Genomic DNA, 24,295 nt, shown 5'->3' with positions numbered 1-24,295 from the left:
CGATCAAAACCCCCCACAGATCGCGCAAAAAGAGGGGCAGCCAATCAGATGACTGGGATTTGATGACGAAGCGAGCAAAATTCATGCATAAGACCGCTTTTCTGCCCGCTCGTGCTTGAAGGCCTGGTAACGGAACTCTTTTAACAACTGGACTGCCAATCACCACCCAGTGAGTGACATCAGCCCAATACACTGCACGTGTTTAGCAACTGGACTGCTATTTTATTGAAACACTTTTCTTAGCAATTTTTATAATTAGGTTTGTAAAAACTCCTGCAATCTTAATAATTCCCAGGGGCCTACAATCTTTTGTTATTGAATAGAAGTGAACATGTATGGCTTTTGGTTGCAGTTTTTTTGATACACCCTGTATACAAGCTGACAAATTCAACCATAAAATGGCAGACACACTTTTGTTAAAATTTTAATTTCACTAGCTATTACTGGATTGCCTAATGGCTAATATGATACAACATCACTATTAAACTTGTAGTAGATTCTGCCGACTGAAGTAGTAACAGAACAAGCAGACTTAACAAGCAACATCCAATTTATATATACCATCCGTTATTATATACTGTGACTAGTATTATCAGTAATTCATATTGCATAATATTAATTTAAATTAAAGGTTATTATCATTACAATTAAAGGTTATTATCATTACAGCTAAAAGTTAATATCAATCAGATATATCTTAATAAACAATAATCAATATGTTATAACGTATACTAAGAATGGTGACTTTCAATTATTAAAGCATTTAGGAAGGAACAAGAGTTGGCTTTTATGTCTTAATTACCACACCCACAAATAAAAGTTTTACAATACCCTATTTCTGAAATCATTTTTTCTTAGAAGCACTTGCCTGGCTTATATAGATCCGGAATTATAAATTCATGGAGGCTTAACCACTTTGTGCTTTTTCATATCTAAAGCTACATGTTTAAAGCAAAAATAGAATGTCTATGATTTTTTACCATACCCTTAACACACTGGGCGCAAGGTAAAAAGTTGGTCCCTTTCAATTTTGCCAAACTCCTCTATGCTTTTAATAAATAAAAACCTTGAAATATCTTTCATGATAGCATGATTGGTGGGAAATTCAAAAGGAAATCAGTCATACCTATACCAGTCACTGAAGTCACAACTTGCACCACAACTTATCCATTAAGTCACCCACATGCTATGTGGGCACCTCACTATTCAAAAATATAATACCTACTATGTGTGAAAGACTTCCGATTTCTTCCGCCAATTCTTCATTTCTGATACAAATTTGCATCACATTCTCCCATTTGTTCTTACTCTTGCTATCTCTTCCATCTCTGCTTACTGGACCAAAAATACAATAGGAATTCTTCATTTCCTGATAAAGTTTCTGATCAAGTCCATGCCTTCGTGGTTCACCGGCTTGGAAATAATCCCTCACAGATTTCAAGTCTTTGCGCCTCTCAGGACAAGATAAATCAAGACATTTCTTTCGACAACTATCACCGAGGTTGAACATTATTACAGCTGCAAAATTGCTTTTCATCGCGTGTTCCTCTAGAGCGTACTTAAAATCATCTGCAAGATAAAATCCAAATCCGTTGGAAAAATCACATTGTTTCCCGTTTCCCAGCCTGATGCCACATTTAAGGATATTTTCGACACTCTTATGATCAGTGCCATGGAAAAAAAGCTGTTCGTTTGGGTTACTTTCCTTCAATTTGGCCTCTGCGACTCTGGTAGCTTCTTCCTTCTCAGTAGTGTTGATTACGAAAACTTGAGGTTCATCTGGACCATCCTGACTTTTACAATTCATTTCTACATTCCACGAAAACCATTTATTCAAACACCGTTCCTCGAATGGAAATTTGCGAACTTGATCATTTAAAAAAATATCGTATTTGAACAAGTTTTCGATGTAAATTTGAGCCCAAGCTAAAAGAGACCGGTGTTCAGGAAAAGATTTTTCAGCAATCCATTTAGCTATAACACAAGATCGATTTTCAATAAAGCCCATTTGCTGCAAACCACGCTGCACTGCTCTATATATCATGCAGGTTTACGTCACGAGACTCGAATTCTCCCAAGAAATATTTCAAATAGTACATGTCACTTTTGTGCTGTCTCATTCCCTCACTCAAACTTTGAAGTCTCTTGGCAAAATCATCATTCAAGCCAAGTACAGAGCACAGAACATCTTCCTCGGTTACCATGCTTGGAGGAATCACACTTTCGAACAGGTTTGACTTTAACTGCTTTATAACGTCATGAATCTTTTTGGTTGTGCGTTTGATGTCTTTAATCAAAGTAGATGATAGTTTGTTGTCAAAACCAGAATAATGCAATAGCACACGGTCAAGGAAATTGTTCAAATTTTGAAGATTATCTTTTAATTCTCGAATCTTCTTCACTTCTTCATTAGTATCTGCATCATTTCCGTTTTTCGAGTCAAGAATGTGCTGAACTTGCTTTAATAAAATATTACTGCGAAACCAACCTTGATGAAGAATTCCGAGAGCATCGAATACACAATGAAGATCTCTGCGGGCCTTCCTGATGGCAACCCCACTTCAATTCTTCGATACCTCTATCAGTTTGAATGGTGACAGAGAATTGCATAGCGCAATGATTGATTTCGGGGAATAACTCTAAAGGCTTCCATAAAGCACGCACAACCTTTCTCAAGTCATCATCGACCTTTTGCTTTCTATAGACGTCCAATGCAGTCGATTCATCAAACTGAAGGGGTTTATAATTTGAAGGTTCTTGACGAAAGAGATACTGGGAAGGCCTCTACTTATCGGATATGGTTTTTGACAGTAACTGGGTGGCATTCTAAAAATGAAAAAATCATATTCATTTGCAAGCATATAGTTATTAAATAAGTGAATAAGGGTTGGCCTATTAATCATACTTTGCTCGAGCACACAGCAAAATACAGACACTTCGTTTCAAGCTTAGTAGTTGAATATTGAGGTGAGATGTTTTAATGTTTGATATTTATCTATCATTGCATTACATTCTAAAACTTTGACTCTTGGTGGTTATAATATTAACGCAATGATCTCTTTATGGTAGTTCAATCACACAAAACATTTGCAAAACACTATGGTAGTTCAATCACAAGAAAACATTTGCAAAACACTATGGTAGTTCAATCACACAAAACATTGTAACTTAGCTACTCTGTCTCTCTGTAATGACATGTTTATACAAAAATGTCTGAATTTTCAACATTCCCAAAATGCACATTTCTCACCCACATAACTTAGTTTACAAAGGAAATTTTCAAATATAATTTTCAAATATAATTTGGTCATGGCAAATGCAGTTGGAAAATAATCTAATGAAAATGTTTTTAAAATTGAACACAAAAGAAAAAACAAAAACATCACTGCTATAGTGAGATAGACCTTAAAAATTTATATTCATAGCTTGCCAAACTTTTATTATTGCAGCAACTTTAATTGTTCTAGCTAGCTGCAAGGCAAAAAATTATTTAAAGCTAAATAAAAGCAATTCCACTGCCTATAAATTACTGGGCTTAGAATTAAAGGTTTTGAAAGGACAACCCTTGAATTCTCTGTACACATGCCTTGCCCTTGTCTTTTCTCACAAAACTTAAATTCAAAAAGTTCAATTGACAATTTGAAATTATAAAAACGATGTGTGCGATGTGTTGCATACTGGTACTCAATCTACGGCAGTGTTATGAAATAAAACACCGTGATGTTAAAAATAACACAAGTATATTGCGAAAGTCTAAGGCTTTGTCATCTCTTTCTTCAGTGTACAATAAGAGCAGAGGGCTATATATATAATATTGATAGCAGACCTATAAAAGGCCATATCCCTTCAGTAATTCTCACCTAGAACAAGTGCGTATTTAGTGAAATACGTGCGACAAGGGAACCATAATTAATAAATTATTCAAGCAAGGCTTTCTTTCGATCGGTCCTTGGTTTCCAAGTATAAAAGAAACTATAAACGAGCCACAATTTAGGAGTAATTACAAGATGAAATCGTAACTATTATCGTTGTCTGTTGATATATATTTTATTATTTTGGTAAATGCAGCTCGTGACGACGAACCAATATTTCGACAAGGAACTAATTGTCTTCGCCATTGAACATAGTCGCTTGAATAAAAGCGAATTTCTCGCCTAGCTACCAAAATCATGGACTAAACAAAGCTAACTTACACATATTTCTTGGCCAATTCTTGTCCATGTATATGTAAATTAACAATATTTCAGCCTTGTAACATAACTTTGGCAACAAATTATGACTAAAAGTTGGCAATTTATTAACAAAATTTGCTACTTTCGTTTCTCAGTACAAATTATACAACGCCTTTATTCATCTTATGTTGAAATGACTTGCTTTAATAGCCTTAGTTAATCTAAAAAAATCGGTAGAACTATCATGTATTAAAAACTAAACTTACATGTTGTCCCTCTTCTTTAGGTGAATGACAGACAAATCCTGTATATTCTTCGCAGGCAGAAATCGATCGTAAAAAGTAAACTAAAGCGACGTGGCGACAGTGGCAAACTAGCGAGCTTAAGATGCGATCATAGGTAGCCCAACACTCGTGTTCCGCGCGCGTAGACGCTACTCAGTGATTAGCATATATATGCTAATCACTGAGTAGTGATTAGCATATATATGCTAATCACTGAGTAGCGTGTACGCGCGCGGAACACGAGTGTTGGGCTACCTATGATCTACGAGGTTGTGATCTGCTATGATGCGACAACGCGCGCTGACGACGTGGCCGACCGGAAGTAAATTTTCCAATATTTGCTGACTGCGCATAAATATCCCGCAAAACAAGCGCGTCGTCACCTTGTTGACGACGTACTTTTACAGATTTCACGGCGTCGTAAATTTTTATCTGGATTCTGTATTTTTTGTTGATATGGCTGAACTTATACCTTCAACAAGCAAGAAGTAAGTAAATAATTATTCACTTATATGTATTCTGAAAAACTACTCGTTAATTTAAAAAACGGAAGTGGAGAGCTAGTAAGGTGAACCGGAAGTTTGTGATCTGTATCTGATCAGTATTCAATAAACATTGTTTATATTTGTTTTGCTCTTATATCGATAAACTTGCGGGCTGCGGCAGTTTTTTACTTCCTTATTTATAAATTTTCTTGTCGTTAAAGCACAGACGGAACTTAGCCCGGAAAATGAGATATTATTATAAAAGGCCTTTATCTCTTTATGTTTTCTTTTTATGTGTATTGCTAAAAAGCGTTTTAAATACATCTACATAGTCAGCATTTTCTGATCACATTTTGTCCTTGTATATTGTATAGGGTTGCGAAACCTCCGATTATGTCATGGACATCGGATAGAGATTTAATCTTCTGCCGAGAAATACTCGTGTGAAACCTTTTCAGCCCAAGAGAATCATCCACTGAAAGAGGCAAAGTTTGGGAGTCGATTGCTGATAAATTATGTGTCATATCAACTTTTCGTGTCGACCAGAGCTCTGTGAGGGACCACTACAAGAAGCTTGTGGGAAAGTATAAGAGAAAAGTTAGAGAAGAGTTAAATGCCAGCGGTATCAGTCCGGAACAGAGTGAGCTTGATGTGATGCTGGAAGAAATAGTGGAAAGAGAAGATCTTGCAGAGCCGGATGAAAAGGAAAATTATGATAACTTCGAAAGGAGGAAAGCAGTAGATAGGATGGCAGCAGATGATGTAAGGAGGCAGGCAATGGAGACCCTATCAGAAACCCAGAAAAGAAAAGCAGGAGAGGGAGAAGAAATTATGAAAAAGAAAAGACGTTTGCGGGAGTCGGGCATACGTGGTTTAGGAGTCCGGAAGTACGGAAAGCAAGGAAGAAAAGAAGCGTCTGAAAACAATAGATACCTTTGCCTCAAAATCGTTGAAGCAAAAGTGAGAACCATCGAACACTTGCTTTTTAAAATTATATAAAACTTACCAAAGGCTCGCGACTTTCCATATAATTTTTCATAAACAAGACGCCTGTTCTGGCGTTAACTCCGGCGCACGTGCCAGTCTTCAATATAGAGCTTCTGAACATAAACAATACAGTTCATATTCGCATTTAGATGCCTTGCGAACCTAAATGTTCGATCGCGAAATTCAGAAGCACATCGTACTTTAAAAAGTATAGAAGTTAAATCGTTCAAGAATATATAATACATATATAATTATACAAACGATGAAACGATCACAAGCACTGACAAGGTTAGTTTGTAAACAGTTAAATTTGTTGATTTGGTCTTTTTCATAAACCTACAAAGTGGAGCTTTGCGCGTTGCTATCTACCGTTTAATATCTACATTGCTATTGAAATTGAATAATGTTTGGTTGGAAATGAAAACTTTTTGGATCCAAATTTGAATTTCCAAATTTTCATATGAATTGCATACTGCAATGATATAAAATATGCAAGAACAACTTCATTAAATACACAATATATTTAAAAGGCTATCTTTAAAACCAGGAACGGGGAATCAAGGAAGGAAACGGGGAAGGGAACGGGGAATAATAAAACCAGGAATGGGAAAAACCGGAATCTTTAAAACCAGGAATGGGAAAAGCCGGAATCTTTAAAACCAGGAATGGGAAAAGCCGGAATCTTTAAAACAAGGAATGAGAAAAGCCGGAATCTTTAAAACAAGGAATGGGAAAAGCCGGAATCTTTAAAACAAGGAATGAGAAAAGCCGGAATCTTTAAAACCAGGAATGAGAAAAGCCGGAATCTTTAAAACCAGGAATGGGAAAAGCCGGAATCTTTAAAACAAGGAATGAGAAAAGCCGGAATCTTTAAAACAAGGAATGGGAAAAGCCGGAATCTTTAAAACAAGGAATGAGAATTTCCGCGCGTAATACAAAATATGCTAATTTGACATGGCTATATTTTCGTTAGTTAAAAAGCGGTCAGGGGAACTACGTTTTTGTGTAGATTATCGGAAATTAAACGAAGTAACACTCAACGACTCGCATCCAATTCCAAACATTGCGGACATACTAGATTCTTTGGGCGACGCAACATATTTTTCAACATTAGATCTACGCAGCGGGTACTGGCAAATTAACGTTGACCCCCGTGATCGGCCAAAAACGGCTTTCGTGACAAGCTCGGGTCTGTTTGAGTTTAACCGCATGAGTTTTGGCTTAAAAACGGCTCCGGCAACTTTTCAGCGTGCTATGGAAATAGTCTTAGCAGGTCTCACGTTCGAAATATGTTTATGTTATCTTGATGATGTTATTTGCTTTGGGCGCAACCTTGGCGAACACAATGGCAGATTGAGAGCAGTCCTTGACAGGTTTCGGCAGCACAACTTGCGCGTTAAGTTGGAAAAATGTCGGTTTGCGGAAACTAGGGTTGCATTCTTAGGTCATGTCATTTCTAAAGACGGCATCAGCCCTGACCCACAGAAAGTCGAGGCAGTACAGAACATCAGTGCGCCAACATGTATAACAGAGTTGCGTAGTTTTTTAGGACTCGCCAGTTACTATCGCCGCTTTATTGCGAATTTTGCAACAGTCGCCGCGCCTCTAACTAAACTTACAACAAAAGAAGCCGCCAGAACACCTTTTGATTGGTCGAACGAGTGCGAAATATCTTTTAAGGAAATTAAACGTCAGCTCTGTTCCGCACCCTTATTAGCTTACCCAAAATTCGATCGCGAGTTTACTCTTTACACGGACGCATCAGATGTTGGTTTAGGTATTGTACTTGCCCAGCACGATGACAATGGTATAGAAAGAGTCATCGCATACGGCTCTCGCAGTCTGACGCAACGGGAACGCAATTATGCGACCACTGAAAAAGAAGCGTTGGCAATTCATTACGGCACCCAACACTTTCGTCTATACCTCTTAGGGCGCAAATTCAGAATAATTACTGATCATAATGCACTTCGTTGGCTAAATTCCATCGAGCCGAAAGGGCGTTTAGCCAGATGGCTAATGGATTTGCAAGAGTTCGAATTTGTGGTTCAACATCGACCGGGTAAATCGCATTTGAATGCAGATGTCTTATCACGCCTAGTAGCTAAGAAATGCGAGGAAACATGTCAAACTTCCGCTATCCACACGATTCCTTCAATGCTAACTGAATGGAAAGCGACGGCAAAGCGTCTCATAACAGCGCCTGTTATCTATGTGCTTGGGCTCCTTTTCATGCTTTGGGCTAGTTGTGCACGCGCTATCGATTTTATCACATTGCCGCAAAAATGCACTACAAACAAATTACTCAACCCACACGCGCGCGCTTTCCAACCGCAAACACAAGCAACTGAGAATACACCTGTCTTTAGGCATGAAAAAATTAACTCAATTACTGTAAGCCCAACTATAAACCTACATGAAGCACAACGGCAGGACAGCAATATCTCGAAAGTTTTGGAATTTAAGATGCACAAGAAACCACGCCCAGATTTCAAGGAGTGGAGCATTGACCCAGTTCTGAAAAATTTTTGGCATAATTACGATCGCTTATTTATACATAATGGTTTACTAGTACGATCTCGCCACAACCAGTACACATATCCTGATCACGCCATTGTGATTCCACAATCCATAGTGCCTAAGATACTCGACGGTATGCATGATAGTCCGTCGTGCGGTCATCTCGGCTCAGCACGAACCGAACAGCGTATTCGCGAAAGATTTTATTGGGCAAATCTGCGTGCCTCTGTGCAAGCCCATATCCAACATTGCGTATCTTGCCAGCGCCGCAAATCACCTTCGAATCCAGATAAAGCGCCTATGAAAACGATCAGTGTTAGTGAGCCTTTTACATTTTGGGCATTAGATTACATGGGCCCCATATCGGAGACCGCGAGGGGGAATAAATATATACTCGTTATCATGGACCATTTTACCAAATGGTGCGAGGCGTTCCCTACGAAAGATCAAAAGGCCTCAACCGTGGCCGACTGTTTAATATCCAAAGTATTCTCGCGTTTTGGACCGCCGCTCGTGCTGCACTCAGACCAAGGGTCAAACTTTGAAAGTATCTTAATGCACGAAATTTGTAACATTATGGGGATAACGAAAACACGAACCACAGCATACCACCCTTCCGGGGATGGCCAAGTGGAGCGACAGAATCGCACGCTACAAGATATGCTTGCGCATTATGTGTCTAACAATGCTGACGATTGGGATGTTTGGCTAGATCCCGTTCTCTTTGCCTATAATACAAGCAAACATGAATCTACTGGGCTCTCCCCGTACGAACTCGTATTCGGAAAAACACCTCGCATGCCTCTGGAATTAGAATTCGGTGTAACGACTGGGAATCCAAGCACTCAACCAGAGTACGCACAGAAAGTCCGCAATAACCTTAAGAATGTTAGGCAGCTAGCTAGAGAGCACTTAGATAAGGTAAGGTCAACCAGGTGTTCAAATCACGACAATAAGAACTGGAAGCCGCATGCAGTAGGTCAGACCGTTTGGGTGAAACGCCCAAAGAAAGGTAAGTTCGGTAGGAAGTGGATAGGGCCGTATAAGGTAGTGAAGAGAATGGGGACGACCTATCGAGTTAGCTCGAATGATGGAAAAGTTATGGTAGTTCACCACGACAACCTTAAGACAGGCTATATACCACTGGATAGCGGCCGAATCGTTGCTCCTGGTCGTGAGTCGGGTGATTTCGCAGTGGTTCACGCATTGCCCGAGCACCCCGTGTTACAACCACCTCCCCGTAGGCCTAGAGGTGACCCCCAACGTTATCAACTTCGGCAAAACATACGTCCTCCCGAACGTTATGCTTACGATTAGCTAAATCGTCGACTATGTAAAAATATGTTGTTTTCGGGGACGAAAACTTAAGTGAGGGGAAAATGTAACAGTGCACCTATTGTGATGAGATAATGTGACAGTGCACTATTGTAATTAGATAAAGTAACAGTGCACTATTGTAATTAGAAATATGAGAGTCTTGAGCACATGTATATAGGGAGCACGAGGATGAAATAAAAGACACTTAGAAACTGGATCGAACGTGTGTGTGTCTCAGACAGCTCGGCCCGTTACAATTCTTTTGTGTGGGAAGGAATATGTAATACATATATAATTATACAAACGATGAAACGAACACAAGGACTGACAAGGTTAGTTTGTAAACAGTTAAATTTGTTGATTTGGTCTCATTCATAAACCTATAAAGTGGAGCTTTGCGCGTAGCTATCTACCGTTTAATATCTAAATTGCTATTGAAATTGAATAATGTTTGGTTGGAAATGAAAACTTTTTGGATCCAAATTTGAATTTCCAAATTTTCATATGAATTGCACACTGCATGATGTAAAATATGCAAGAACAACTTCATTAAATACACAATATATTTTATCTTTTCTATATTCAGTTCATTGTATTTAAAGCTACTTAATATATCAGTATAAATCTATGCGAACAACAATTTTGCTCCATTTAATACATACATATTAAGCTTATTTTGCAATATATATTTGTCATAGTTCATGGTAACAGCTTATCATTATTGAATCAGATTACCCCTGAACAATGCACTACACTTTTGTTGTCCTAAATATAATATAATTTTGCTTGTAAGTAAAATTGTATAGAAAAGGAAAATATTTTAGTGCATTTTGTACCTTAATTAACTCAGATTATAATTAAACAGTTACCATTCTCACCAAAGGTTTTAATGACTGGAGGCTGATTAAAAATATACAATAATAATCTGTAAGTAACTAACAGTTGAAATCAATTAAAATCTTGGCTCTTTGAGAACAACTTCGTGTTGGGATGGAATTTTGGAATATACCCTAGGTCTTGTTTGGAAAAGTAATTTCCAACCAGCATTTACTTTTACAAATAATTTATTCAAATAAAAATGCTTTAGAAATTGTGTAGGGAAAACCTAGCTGTGGTTTTCTAGGCTAGCATGATTCAATATGAAAAGCTTTTACTATGAACTATGACTATATAGTGCAAAATGTTGTATTAAGTGCAGCAAAATTGTTGTTTGCATAATCATATATGTATTATATATTCCTTCAATCCTTCCTCCACAAAATAATTCAGTTTTTGTTCCATATACCAGATAAAAGAATTGAGATTGTGTTGGTAAATTTTGGAATATTACCAATACATTGTATTTGCTGTTACTTAATATAAATCTACTCTATGTAAACAACAATAGGGTATATTCCAAAATTCCATCCCAACACGAAGTTGTTCTCAAAGAGCCAAGATTTTAATTGATTTCAACTGTTAGTTACTTACAGACTATTATTGTATATTTTTAATCAGCCTCCAGTCATTAAAACCTTTGGTGAGAATGGTAACTGTTTAATTATAATCTGAGTTAATTAAGGTACAAAATGCACTAAAATATTTTCCTTTTCTATACAATTTTACTTACAAGCAAAATTATATTATATTTAGGACAACAAAAGTGTAGTGCATTGTTCAGGGGTAATCTGATTCAATAATGATAAGCTGTTACCATGAACTATGACAAATATATATTGCAAAATAAGCTTAATATGTATGTATTAAATGGAGCAAAATTGTTGTTCGCATAGATTTATACTGATATATTAAGTAGCTTTAAATACAATGAACTGAATATAGAAAAGATAAAATATATTGTGTATTTTATTATTTATAATGAAGTTGTTCTTGCATATTTTACATCATGCAGTACGTGTGCAATTCATATGAAAATTTGGAAATTCAAATTTGGATCCAAAAAGTTTTCATTTCCAACCAAACATTATTCAATTTCAATAGCAATGTAGATATTAAACGGTAGATAGCAACGCCCAAAGCTCCACTTTATAGGTTTATGAATGAGACCAAATCAACAAATTTAACTGTTTACAAACTAACCTTGTCAGTCCTTGTGTTCGTTTCATCGTTTGTATAATTATATATGTATTACATATTCCTTCCTCCACAAAATAATTCAGTTTATGTTCCATATAACAGATAAAAGAATTGAGCGTACTTGAATTAGTGGAAATGCTAAGTTTGGCTGCGAAATTTGGTAAAATACGGAAAATATAGCCATGTCAAATTAGCATATTTTGTATTACGCGCGGAAATTCTCATTCCTTGTTTTAAAGATTCCGGCTTTTCCCATTCCTTGTTTTAAAGATTCCGGCTTTTCTCATTCCTTGTTTTAAAGATTCCGGCTTTTCCCATTCCTGGTTTTAAAGATTCCGGCTTTTCTCATTCCTGGTTTTAAAGATTCCGGCTTTTCTCATTCCTTGTTTTAAAGATTCCGGCTTTTCCCATTCCTTGTTTTAAAGATTCCGGCTTTTCTCATTCCTTGTTTTAAAGATTCCGGCTTTTCCCATTCCTGGTTTTAAAGATTCCGGCTTTTCCCATTCCTGGTTTTAAAGATTCCGGCTTTTCCCATTCCTGGTTTTATTATTCCCCGTTCCCTTCCCCGTTCCCTTCCTTGATTCCCCGTTCCTGGTTTTAAAGATAGCCTTTTAAATATATTGTGTATTTAATGAAGTTGTTCTTGCATATTTTATATCATTGCAGTATGCAATTCATATGAAAATTTGGAAATTCAAATTTGGATCCAAAAAGTTTTCATTTCCAACCAAACATTATTCAATTTCAATAGCAATGTAGATATTAAACGGTAGATAGCAACGCGCAAAGCTCCACTTTGTAGGTTTATGAAAAAGACCAAATCAACAAATTTAACTGTTTACAAACTAACCTTGTCAGTGCTTGTGATCGTTTCATCGTTTGTATAATTATATATGTATTATATATTCCTTCCCCCACAAAAGAATGCAGTTTATGTTCCATATAACAGATAAAAGAATTAAGCGTACTTGAATTAGTGGAAATGCTAAGTTTGGCTGCGAAATTTGGTAAAATACGGAAAATATAGCCATGTCAAATTAGCATATTTTGTATTACGCGCGAAATTGTAACTAATTTAGTTACAAACTTTCCCATTTCTTGTTTTACAGATTCCGGCTTTTCCCATTCCTGGTTTTACAGATTCCGGCTTTTCTCATTTGTTGTTTTACAGATTCCGGCTTTTCTCATTCCTGGTTTTACAGATTCCGGCTTTTCCCATTCCTGGTTTTACAGATTCCGGCTTTTCTCATTCCTGGTTTTACAGATTCCGGCTTTTCTCAATCCTTGTTTTACAGATTCCGGCTTTTCTCATTCCTGGTTTTACAGATTCCGGCTTTTCCCATTCCTGGTTTTACAGATTCCGGCTTTTCCCATTCTTGGTTTTACCGTTCCCCGTTCCTTTCCTCATTCCTTTCCCCGATTCCCCGTTCCTTGTTTTACAGATAGCCAAATTCGCCTCGGTTTTGTTTTGTTTTTGTTTTTTTTTTTATTTTTTATTTTTTATTATTTTTCGTCGTCGCAAGTGTGTAATGGCGCGAAACATTCCAGTATTTAAAATGTGTATGTGATTGGATTTATCTATGTCCCAGTCTTGTCTCCCAAGAGTTGTGGTGCACAGCTTTGGCTAATTTTCCGATGCGCGATTCGATTTCGCTCGCATGATACGGCAATTCCTCCAAGAGGAACAAATAAACCGTTCTTTTCATGCTTTTCGATTATATTTAATACGTGTAGATTCTGGTCCTATTTTAGTAATATTGCTGCTATTTCGCCGTTTAACAAGATGATGTGGTCGTGTATGGGCGCTTTGACTCGTCGTAGTTTGCACAGGATTGAAGATTTAATATAACTATATAAGCGCGAATTCCAAAGGCAAAGTGTAAGACAAAGCGAATGTATCATACCGTTTATTTACATTCTTGAACGATTTAACTTCTATACTTTTTAAAGTACGATGTGCTTCTGAATTTCGCGATCGAACATTTAGGTTCGCAAGGCATCTAAATGCGAATATGAACTGTATTGTTTATGTTCAGAAGCTCTATATTGAAGACTGGCACGTGCGCCGGAGTTAACGCCAGAACAGGCGTCTTGTTTATGAAAAATTATATGGAAAGTCGCGAGCCTTTGGTAAGTTTTATATAATTTTAAAAAGCAAGTGTTCGATGGTTCTCACTTTTGCTTCAACGATTTTGAGGCAAAGGTATCTATTGTTTTCAGACGCTTCTTTTCTTCCTTGCTTTCCGTACTTCCGGACTCCTAAACCACGTATGCCCGACTCCCGCAAACGTCTTTTCTTTTTCATAATTTCTTCTCCCTCTCCTGCTTTTCTTTTCTGGGTTTCTGATAGGGTCTCCATTGCCTGCCTCCTTACATCATCTGCTGCCATCCTATCTACTGCTTTCCTCCTTTCGAAGTTATCATAATTTTCCTTTTCATCCGGCTCTGCAAGATCTTCTCTTTCCACTATTTCTTCCAGCATCACATCAAGCTCACTCTGTTCCGGACTGATACCGCTGGCATTTAACTCTTCTCTAACTTTTCTCTTATACTTTCCCACAAGCTTCTTGTAGTGGTCCCTCACAGAGCTCTGGTCGACACGAAAAGTTGATATGACACATAATTTATCAGCAATCGACTCCCAAACTTTGCCTCTTTCAGTGGATGATTCTCTTGGGCTGAAAAGGTTTCACACGAGTATTTCTCGGCAGAAGATTAAATCTCTATCCGATGTCCATGACATAATCGGAGGTTTCGCAACCCTATACAAATATACAAGGACAAAATGTGATCAGAAAATGCTGACTATGTAGATGTATTTAAAACGCTTTTTAGCAATACACATAAAAAGAAAACATAAAGAGATAAAGGCCTTTTATAATAATATCTCATTTTCCGGGCTAAGTTCCGTCTGTGCTTTAACGACAAGAAAATTTATAAATAAGGAAGTAAAAAACTGCCGCAGCCCGCAAGTTTATCGATATAAGAGCAAACCAAATATAAACAATGTTTATTGAATACTGATCAGATACAGATCACAAACTTCCGGTTCACCTTACTAGCTCTCCACTTCCGTTTTTTAAATTAACGAGTAGTTTTTCAGAATACATATAAGTGAATAATTATTTACTTACTTCTTGCTTGTTGAAGGTATAAGTTCAGCCATATCAACAAAAAATACAGAATCCAGATAAAAATTTACGACGCCGTGAAATCTGTAAAAGTACGTCGTCAACAAGGTGACGACGCGCTTGTTTTGCGGGATATTTATGCGCAGTCAGCAAATATTGGAAAATTTACTTCCGGTCGGCCACGTCGTCAGCGCGCGTTGTCGCATCATAGCAGATCACAACCTCGTAGATCATAGGTAGCCCAACACTCGTGTTCCGCGCGCGTACACGCTACTCAGTGATTAGCATATATATGCTAATCACTGAGTAGTGATGCTAATCACTGAGTAGCGTCTACGCGCGCGGAACACGAGTGTTGGGCTACCTATGATCGCATCTTAAGCTCGCTAGTTTGCCACTGTCGCCACGTCGCTTTAGTTTACTTTTTACGATCGATTTCTGCCTGCGAAGAATATACAGGATTTGTCTGTCATTCACCTAAAGAAGAGGGACAACATGTAAGTTTAGTTTTTAATACATGATAGTTCTACCGATTTTTTTAGATTAACTAAGGCTATTAAAGCAAGTCATTTCAACATAAGATGAATAAAGGCGTTGTATAATTTGTACTGAGAAACGAAAGTAGCAAATTTTGTTAATAAATTGCCAACTTTTAGTCATAATTTGTTGCCAAAGTTATGTTACAAGGCTGAAATATTGTTAATTTACATATACATGGACAAGAATTGGCCAAGAAATATGTGTAAGTTAGCTTTGTTTAGTCCATGATTTTGGTAGCTAGGCGAGAAATTCGCTTTTATTCAAGCGACTATGTTCAATGGCGAAGACAATTAGTTCCTTGTCGAAATATTGGTTCGTCGTCACGAGCTGCATTTACCAAAATAATAAAATATATATCAACAGACAACGATAATAGTTACGATTTCATCTTGTAATTACTCCTAAATTGTGGCTCGTTTATAGTTTCTTTTATACTTGGAAACCAAGGCCGATCGAAAGAAAGCCTTGCTTGAATAATTTATTAATTATGGTTCCCTTGTCGCACGTATTTCACTAAATACGCACTTGTTCTAGGTGAGAATTACTGAAGGGATATGGCCTTTTATAGGTCTGCTATCAATATTATATATATAGCCCTCTGCTCTTATTGTACACTGAAGAAAGAGATGACAAAGCCTTAGACTTTCGCAATATACTTGTGTTATTTTTAACATCACGGTGTTTTATTTCATAACACTGCCGTAGATTGAGTACCAGTATGCAACACATCGCACACATCGTTTTTATAATTTCAAATTGTCAATTGAACTTTTTGAATTTAAGTTTTGTGAGAAAAGACAAGGGCAAGGCATGTGTACAGAGAATTCAAGGGTTGTCCTTTCAAAACCTTTAATTCTAAGCCCAGTAATTTATAGGCAGTGGAATTGCTTTTATTTAGCTTTAAATAATTTTTTGCCTTGCAGCTAGACTAGAACAATTAAAGTTGCTGCAATAATAAAAGTTTGGCAAGCTATGAATATAAATTTTTAAGGTCTATCTCACTATAGCAGTGATGTTTTTGTTTTTTCTTTTGTGTTCAATTTTAAAAACATTTTCATTAGATTATTTTCCAACTGCATTTGCCATGACCAAATTATATTTGAAAATTATATTTGAAAATTTCCTTTGTAAACTAAGTTATGTGGGTGAGAAATGTGCATTTTGGGAATGTTGAAAATTCAGACATTTTTGTATAAACATGTCATTACAGAGAGACAGAGTAGCTAAGTTACAATGTTTTGTGTGATTGAACTACCATAGTGTTTTGCAAATGTTTTCTTGTGATTGAACTACCATAGTGTTTTGCAAATGTTTTGTGTGATTGAACTACCATAAAGAGATCATTGCGTTAATATTATAACCACCAAGAGTCAAAGTTTTAGAATGTAATGCAATGATAGATAAATATCAAACATTAAAACATCTCACCTCAATATTCAACTACTAAGCTTGAAACGAAGTGTCTGTATTTTGCTGTGTGCTCGAGCAAAGTATGATTAATAGGCCAACCCTTATTCACTTATTTAATAACTATATGCTTGCAAATGAATATGATTTTTTCATTTTTAGAATGCCACCCAGTTACTGTCAAAAACCATATCCGATAAGTAGAGGCCTTTCCCAGTATCTCTTTCGTCAAGAACCTTCAAATTATAAACCCCTTCAGTTTGATGAATCGACTGCATTGGACGTCTATAGAAAGCAAAAGGTCGATGATGACTTGAGAAAGGTTGTGCGTGCTTTATGGAAGCCTTTAGAGTTATTCCCCGAAATCAATCATTGCGCTATGCAATTCTCTGTCACCATTCAAACTGATAGAGGTATCGAAGAATTGAAGTGGGAGGTTGCCATCAGGAAGGCCCGCAGAGATCTTCATTGTGTATTCGATGCTCTCGGAATTCTTCATCAAGGTTGGTTTCGCAGTAATATTTTATTAAAGCAAGTTCAGCACATTCTTGACTCGAAAAACGGAAATGATGCAGATACTAATGAAGAAGTGAAGAAGATTCGAGAATTAAAAGATAATCTTCAAAATTTGAACAATTTCCTTGACCGTGTGCTATTGCATTATTCTGGTTTTGACAACAAACTATCATCTACTTTGATTAAAGACATCAAACGCACAACCAAAAAGATTCATGACGTTATAAAGCAGTTAAAGTCAAACCTGTTCGAAAGTGTGATTCCTCCAAGCATGGTAACCGAGGAAGATGTTCTGTGCTCTGTACTTGGCTTGAATGATGATTTTGCCAAGAGACTTCAAAGTTTGAGTGAGGGAATGAGACAGCACAAAAGTGACATGTACTATTTGAAATATTTCTTGGGAGAATTCGAGTCTCGTGACGTAAACCTGCATGATATAGAGGCAGTGCAGCGTGGTTTGCAGCAAATGGGCTTTATTGAAAATCGATCTTGTGTTATAGCTAAATGGATTGCTGAAAAATCTTTTCCTGAACACCGGTCTCTTTTAGCTTGGGCTCAAATTTACATCGAAAACTTGTTCAAATACGATATTTTTTTAAATGATCAAGTTCGCAAATTTCCATTCGAGGAACGGTGTTTGAATAAATGGTTTTCGTGGAATGTAGAAATGAATTGTAAAAGTCAGGATGGTCCAGATGAACCTCAAGTTTTCGTAATCAACACTACTGAGAAGGAAGAAGCTACCAGAGTCGCAGAGGCCAAATTGAAGGAAAGTAACCCAAACGAACAGCTTTTTTTCCATGGCACTGATCATAAGAGTGTCGAAAATATCCTTAAATGTGGCATCAGGCTGGGAAACGGGAAACAATGTGATTTTTCCAACGGATTTGGATTTTATCTTGCAGATGATTTTAAGTACGCTCTAGAGGAACACGCGATGAAAAGCAATTTTGCAGCTGTAATAATGTTCAACCTCGGTGATAGTTGTCGAAAGAAATGTCTTGATTTATCTTGTCCTGAGAGGCGCAAAGACTTGAAATCTGTGAGGGATTATTTCCAAGCCGGTGAACCACGAAGGCATGGACTTGATCAGAAACTTTATCAGGAAATGAAGAATTCCTATTGTATTTTTGGTCCAGTAAGCAGAGATGGAAGAGATAGCAAGAGTAAGAACAAATGGGAGAATGTGATGCAAATTTGTATCAGAAATAAAGAATTGGCGGAAGAAATCGGAAGTCTTTCACACATAGTAGGTATTATATTTTTGAATAGTGAGGTGCCCACATAGCATGTGGGTGACTTAATGGATAAGTTGTGGTGCAAGTTGTGACTTCAGTGACTGGTATAGGTATGACTGATTTCCTTTTGAATTTCCCACCAATCATGCTATCATGAAAGATATTTCAAGGTTTTTATTTATTAAAAGCATAGAGGAGTTTGGCAAAATTGAAAGGGACCAACTTTTTACCTTGCGCCCAGTGTGTTAAGGGTATGGTAAAAAATCATAGACATTCTATTTTTGCTTTAAACATGTAGCTTTAGATATGAAAAAGCACAAAGTGGTTAAGCCTCCATGAATTTATAATTCCGGATCTATAAGCCAGGCAAGTGCTTCTAAGAAAAAATGATTTCAGAAATAGGGTATTGTAAAACTTTTATTTGTGGGTGTGGTAATTAAGACATAAAAGCCAACTCTTGTTCCTTCCTAAATGCTTTAATAATTGAAAGTCACCATTCTTAGTATACGTTATAACATATTGATTATTGTTTATTAAGATATATCTGATTGATATTAACTTTTAGCTGTAATGATAACCTTTAATTGTAATGATAATAACCTTTAATTTAAATTAATATTATGCAATATGAATTACTGATAATACTAGTCACAGTATATAATAACGGATGGTATATATAAATTGGATGTTGCTTGTTAAGTCTGCTTGTTCTGTTACTACTTCAGTCGGCAGAATCTACTACAAGTTTAATAGTGATGTTGTATCATATTAGCCATTAGGCAATCCAGTAATAGCTAGTGAAATTAAAATTTTAACAAAAGTGTGTCTGCCATTTTATGGTTGAATTTGTCAGCTTGTATACAGGGTGTATCAAAAAAACTGCAACCAAAAGCCATACATGTTCACTTCTATTCAATAACAAAAGATTGTAGGCCCCTGGGAATTATTAAGATTGCAGGAGTTTTTACAAACCTAATTATAAAAATTGCTAAGAAAAGTGTTTCAATAAAATAGCAGTCCAGTTGCTAAACACGTGCAGTGTATTGGGCTGATGTCACTCACTGGGTGGTGATTGGCAGTCCAGTTGTTAAAAGAGTTCCGTTACCAGGCCTTCAAGCACGAGCGGGCAGAAAAGCGGTCTTATGCATGAATTTTGCTCGCTTCGTCATCAAATCCCAGTCATCTGATTGGCTGCCCCTCTTTTTGCGCGATCTGTGGGGGGTTTTGATCGGTGAAGTGATCAGGGGCTCGAATCGGGCTTTTCAATAGGCTAATTCAAAATCTATCTGAATTCTCATTGGTTGTATTTTTCTGATCGATCAGTGTGATCTGACCTTGACCTGAGAGCGTGCAAACAGCAAGGTTCCTTGGCCTTTCTGATTGACGTCATCGTAGTTTTGACAGCAACGAAAACTCGAACGATTATTAAACTCGAAAGAAAAAATTTATTATCAAAACTATTTATTAATTTACAACGCCGTGAGATGTGCTTTGGAGAAAGACGATCGGCTATATCTTAAAACTATCGAGGCTGATCTGAAGAAGCGAATAGACGCCACAGCAAAGCGTTCAACTGAGCAATTTTTAAACGAACTGAGCAACACCAGCTTCTGCCTCGATCGCGAGAAATTTTGCTGCGGAATCGTACATCCCGATGTCTGTTCGGAAGACAACAAAGAAGTTTTGTACGGCCCTAAGGTAAACATAACAACATTTTACAAAGATTTCGTGCATTTGTTTATTGGTTATTGTGTAATTTGTGTTAGAACTGTCAAGCTGCACAAGCTATAAAGTTGAAATTTACACGTTGCACGTTGAAATTTACATAGGATTTCGCTTTAATTTGCATATAACTGCGGCGTATGCATACGCATCAAAAAGAATCGAGCAGTGTAATAATGTATTATGTGAACTTTGTAACACCTTCTGTGATATGTACAACCCGATGTATTAAGGCAAAGCTTAGAGCACTGAACTGTGTTTTAATTTCAAAAATAATTATTCAAAACGCATTTCAGTAAAGCATAAAAGGGGCCATATTTCCTGCATGATTACATTTTAAACGATGAACACTAGTTTATTATATAACAATTCTATAATTACATTGCCAATTATTCACACTTAATGGTTCATGAAAGTGGAACATGATGTTTTTGCTATCAGGTTTATCAATTACTAGGTTAATATTTATTCATCTTTACCTAAGTGACTGACTAAAATTTACTAAGACAGTAATAAAACCAAGTTTCATTCATGTCTTAGTCTCTCTTAGATCTGACACTACTGGAAACTGCTTGTATAGCTATGTGTGCTTTGTAGAAGTGAGTAACAATAGCCTACTGGAGCTTTTGAGAATTTTGACCCCCAAAGTATCAATAACCTTATATCAATGTTTGTTTCTAAGGGATGTTTAGATACTGGTTGTATGAAATATGACTTGGTTAGACAGGAAGCTATACTTAATTGCAGTGAGAAGAAATGGTCATCCTTTCTCTGTATAATGGGTCTTATTTGCTTCAGTTTTAAATAGGAATACTATCGCCTATGATCCTGATTGTGGGGAACAAAGAAGTAAATTGTTATTTAATTGCATGATTCAACCACACTTAACTCCAAGGGAAGGTTTGGATGATCTTAATATCTTGTTTTGTTATACATGTGAGAAACACCAAAATATTCAATCGAATTAGCATATTTGTGTTTGCACTTTACTTATGTAAATTTAATCAAGTATGGTTACTTCCAATATTTATTAAAGTGTATATGAAATGAAAATTTCGATATCGGGTTTTTTGCATTTTCTAAAAATTTCGTCTTTTCCGATCATAAATATACCAACTTTGTCGAAAAATTCGAACTAGAAGTTTGTGAAATTTACGATTAAAGTTCGATTTTGAGACTATTTACTGGCGAAAGACTGGTATCTAGAATTTTGGCCCTTGTGACGTATGCAGTGTGACCAAGTGTGACACGTCGACGTGTTTTAGTATAGCAAAATAACAAAGATCACGCAATCACGCAAAGCTTTTTTAATATTGTGCGTAAAAAATGTCTGATAACGAAAGTTTCGAGTCACAGACGGAGACAGAAGGGTCATCAGATAATGAGGACATCGCTGAGCAATCGTCTGTTGTTCAGCCTTACCAATTTGAGCCACTGGCAGATAGCGAATATGAGGAAGACGAAACGGACGAAGACGGTATTCTGCGCGAAACGTTTGAATCGAGATTTAAGGGAGATTTACCTGTTAACTCATGGTAAGTAATTTCATGAAACTAATATTATTTTAGGCTGTTTAACCACAACCTTTTCCTCTTATTCGTCTGTATATTTTAAGGTGCACATGCGGACATTGTAGAGTAGAGTTGTTACAGGACGCCAGAGAATATCGTTGTTGCAAAGAAATTCTCGAGTGCATGGGCAAGTTTACGAATGAGGGCAAGGACGCAGCATGCATAACACAACATTGGGACTATGCTGTGGTCACACACCGGACAGTGTTAGAGACTGCAGGAGCTTTTCTCTCCGACAAGTCGGGGAAAAAATATCATAAGCCAACAAGCAGGACACAAGATCGGCAAAATGAGTATGTACATATTTGTACAACATTGCTATTTATGTTCTCATGTGTACAAATTAGTACTAATAGGTCGAAATACAGAGTCTTTTATCGATTTCGGCTATACACAACAAAAGTATGTAACGCACGCGTGAAATTAACGACTCATTTCTTGATTATTTAGGTATTTACGAGCGGTGGCATATAGATGGGTGGTGAGATGGATATTTGGCATGCTGGGGTGGGACAATTCTAGACCGCTTCCAGCCTGCCTGTATCATGAAATAAGGAAAAGATTTTCATCTTCAAGTACCACCGGATACAAAGAATCGACGCAGAGAACTTAATGTAAACGCAGAGAACTTGATGTTTTGAAAGGGAGAAATAATTGTCTGCACTTTGAGTTTCCTAAATGTGATATTAGTAAACTCCCATAATAGATACACGGGCACACATTAAAAGGAAAAATACAGTGAATTTATTACTTTAATTTCTCATAATCAGGTATGTTATATTATACAATATGCCAATATGAATGTATATATTCTTTATTTACTAACTATTTTGTTGTTGACCAGCTGTATTTGATTCACATATGCTTTTTTGATGCCCTTTCATTGGTTGTCCACATTTTCTGCAACAAGGTGCCTTGCGGTTTTGCTTGCTAGCAGATTTTGACATTTCTTTCTGTTGGTCTTGGTGTTGAATATCACCTAAACAAATAAAAAATACAGGATACTATAAAGTACAAGATACTATAAAGCTTACATGTACACAATTATGTGATAAAAGCAAACCAATTAAGTACTAACCTGAAGGAAACAACTCAGTTAGTTTTTCTCAGTGTCGCTGGTAATTCTTCGAGAACAACCGAATCTTTTGTTGGTACAGACCCTTCTAATAGATATCTGGCCTTTGGTTTCAGCTCGTCCGGGACGTCAATGTGATATCGTGTTCCGAAGCAAGATTTCTCAAAGTGTGCTGAGCATATTACTGAAGAACTCGTAGGAGTAAAATTCGGCCGATGTTTTCGCACGAATTTTACCCACATTTTCTTCTGTTCTTCATTTGCGGGAAACTTATGCATCGATATCCCCTCAACGTGATATGTATTCATGCAACTGCGCAATCCAGGAGCTCCGCAGACGCAAAATTTCCCCCTCTTTGCTCTCTTCGTGCTGGAAGCCATGCTTGTTGAATTCAAAATGCTTAGTAAATCATAACGCACTCCTTTTATAGGGCAAGATTGTACCGATTGCGTGCGAGTGCAGGTTTGAATTTTGTGACGTGAGGGAAATGCGGTAGCCAAGCCTAGATGCACTGTGTCACTGTGTCTGTCGCGCAAAGCAAGCACGCAATTCTAGCTGATGTTTTCTAAGTAGAGGTGAGAAAATACTAATCAAATTCCGGTTTATTTTAAGTGCAAAAACACGCAATGTGAGCATCACGAGTGATTGTGAGTGAACGCAAATAATATGATAAGTATATCGCGTTTGAAGCAGCTACAAATTCCATAACATTAATTGTCGTATACCATGCACGCTTATGCGGTGTAATGTCAATATGGTATGATGTCAGTAATATGTAGATAGATAGCCTATATATTCAGTCCTAATGTAGATATTTCGTATTAATTGTAGGAATGCAATTTTCTAGTATTAGTTACTACTCTACATTGTTGACAATAGTTGATATCACTTTTACATAATATGCGGTATGTATGCGGTACGTCTGAAACCTCAAGATGCGGTATATAGGCAATATAGCTAGTCTTTCGCGCATAAAAAGTGTATTTTAGGCTGCTACGATTCTTCGTGTTGTTATTATATTCTGTCAATAAATCAAAATTCGTGACTACAAAAAGCAGATTCGTCAAAATCGCTCCGGAATCCCAATTCTACATAGACGCAACTATATAACATCGTAGTAATACATATCAAAAGATCGAGCTGTGTCACACTGCCTACGTCATTGGCCGCGCGATGGAATGTTAGGAATTTCGCCAGTAAATAGTCTCAAAATCGAACTTTAATCGTAAATTTCACAAACTTCTAGTTCGAATT

General features: G+C 36.9%; 2 protein-coding genes and 1 long non-coding RNA gene across 3 annotated transcripts in view; all 3 read left to right on the top strand.

The window, feature by feature from the left end:
- Nucleotides 1-15,308: 15,308 nt before the first annotated feature.
- LOC114531146 lies at nucleotides 15,309-19,024 on the top strand. Its single transcript, XM_028552798.1, has 2 exons — nucleotides 15,309-15,469; nucleotides 17,082-19,024. Exon 2 carries the CDS (start codon nucleotides 17,083-17,085, stop codon nucleotides 18,721-18,723), a length of 1,641 nt encoding a protein of 546 aa, XP_028408599.1. The 5' UTR covers nucleotides 15,309-15,469; nucleotide 17,082; the 3' UTR covers nucleotides 18,724-19,024.
- Nucleotides 19,025-19,952: 928 nt separating this feature from the next.
- Nucleotides 19,953-24,295, top strand: part of LOC114531160 — a 12,760-nt gene continuing 8,417 nt past the window's right edge. Inside the window, exon 1 of the long non-coding RNA XR_003687826.1 lies at nucleotides 19,953-20,371. This is a non-coding gene — a long non-coding RNA (uncharacterized LOC114531160). The remainder of the gene's footprint in view (nucleotides 20,372-24,295) is intronic.
- On the top strand, nucleotides 21,476-22,944 carry LOC114531158. Its single transcript, XM_028552816.1, has 3 exons — nucleotides 21,476-21,930; nucleotides 22,011-22,259; nucleotides 22,417-22,944. Exons 1-3 carry the CDS (start codon nucleotides 21,722-21,724, stop codon nucleotides 22,577-22,579), a joined length of 621 nt encoding a protein of 206 aa, XP_028408617.1. The 5' UTR covers nucleotides 21,476-21,721; the 3' UTR covers nucleotides 22,580-22,944.

The sequence above is a fragment of the Dendronephthya gigantea genome, unplaced genomic scaffold, assembly GCF_004324835.1.
Source record: "Dendronephthya gigantea isolate DGI-Jeju-01 unplaced genomic scaffold, DenGig_1.0 000068F, whole genome shotgun sequence".
NCBI classification, from domain to species: Eukaryota; Metazoa; Cnidaria; class Anthozoa; order Malacalcyonacea; family Nephtheidae; genus Dendronephthya; species Dendronephthya gigantea.
Note: the sequence above shows the minus strand (reverse complement) of the source record. Positions and strands in the feature narration are given on the sequence as shown.

Coding starts and splice junctions, on each gene's coding strand:
- LOC114531146 (XM_028552798.1), top strand. CDS start 17,083: ATGCCACCCAGTTACTGTCAAAAACCATATCCGATAAGTAGAGGCCTT.
- LOC114531158 (XM_028552816.1), top strand. CDS start 21,722: ATGTCTGATAACGAAAGTTTCGAGTCACAGACGGAGACAGAAGGGTCA. Junction 21,931..22,010: donor GATTTACCTGTTAACTCATG/GTAAGTAATTTC, acceptor GTATATTTTAAG/GTGCACATGCGGACATTGTA. Junction 22,260..22,416: donor ACACAAGATCGGCAAAATGA/GTATGTACATAT, acceptor TTGATTATTTAG/GTATTTACGAGCGGTGGCAT.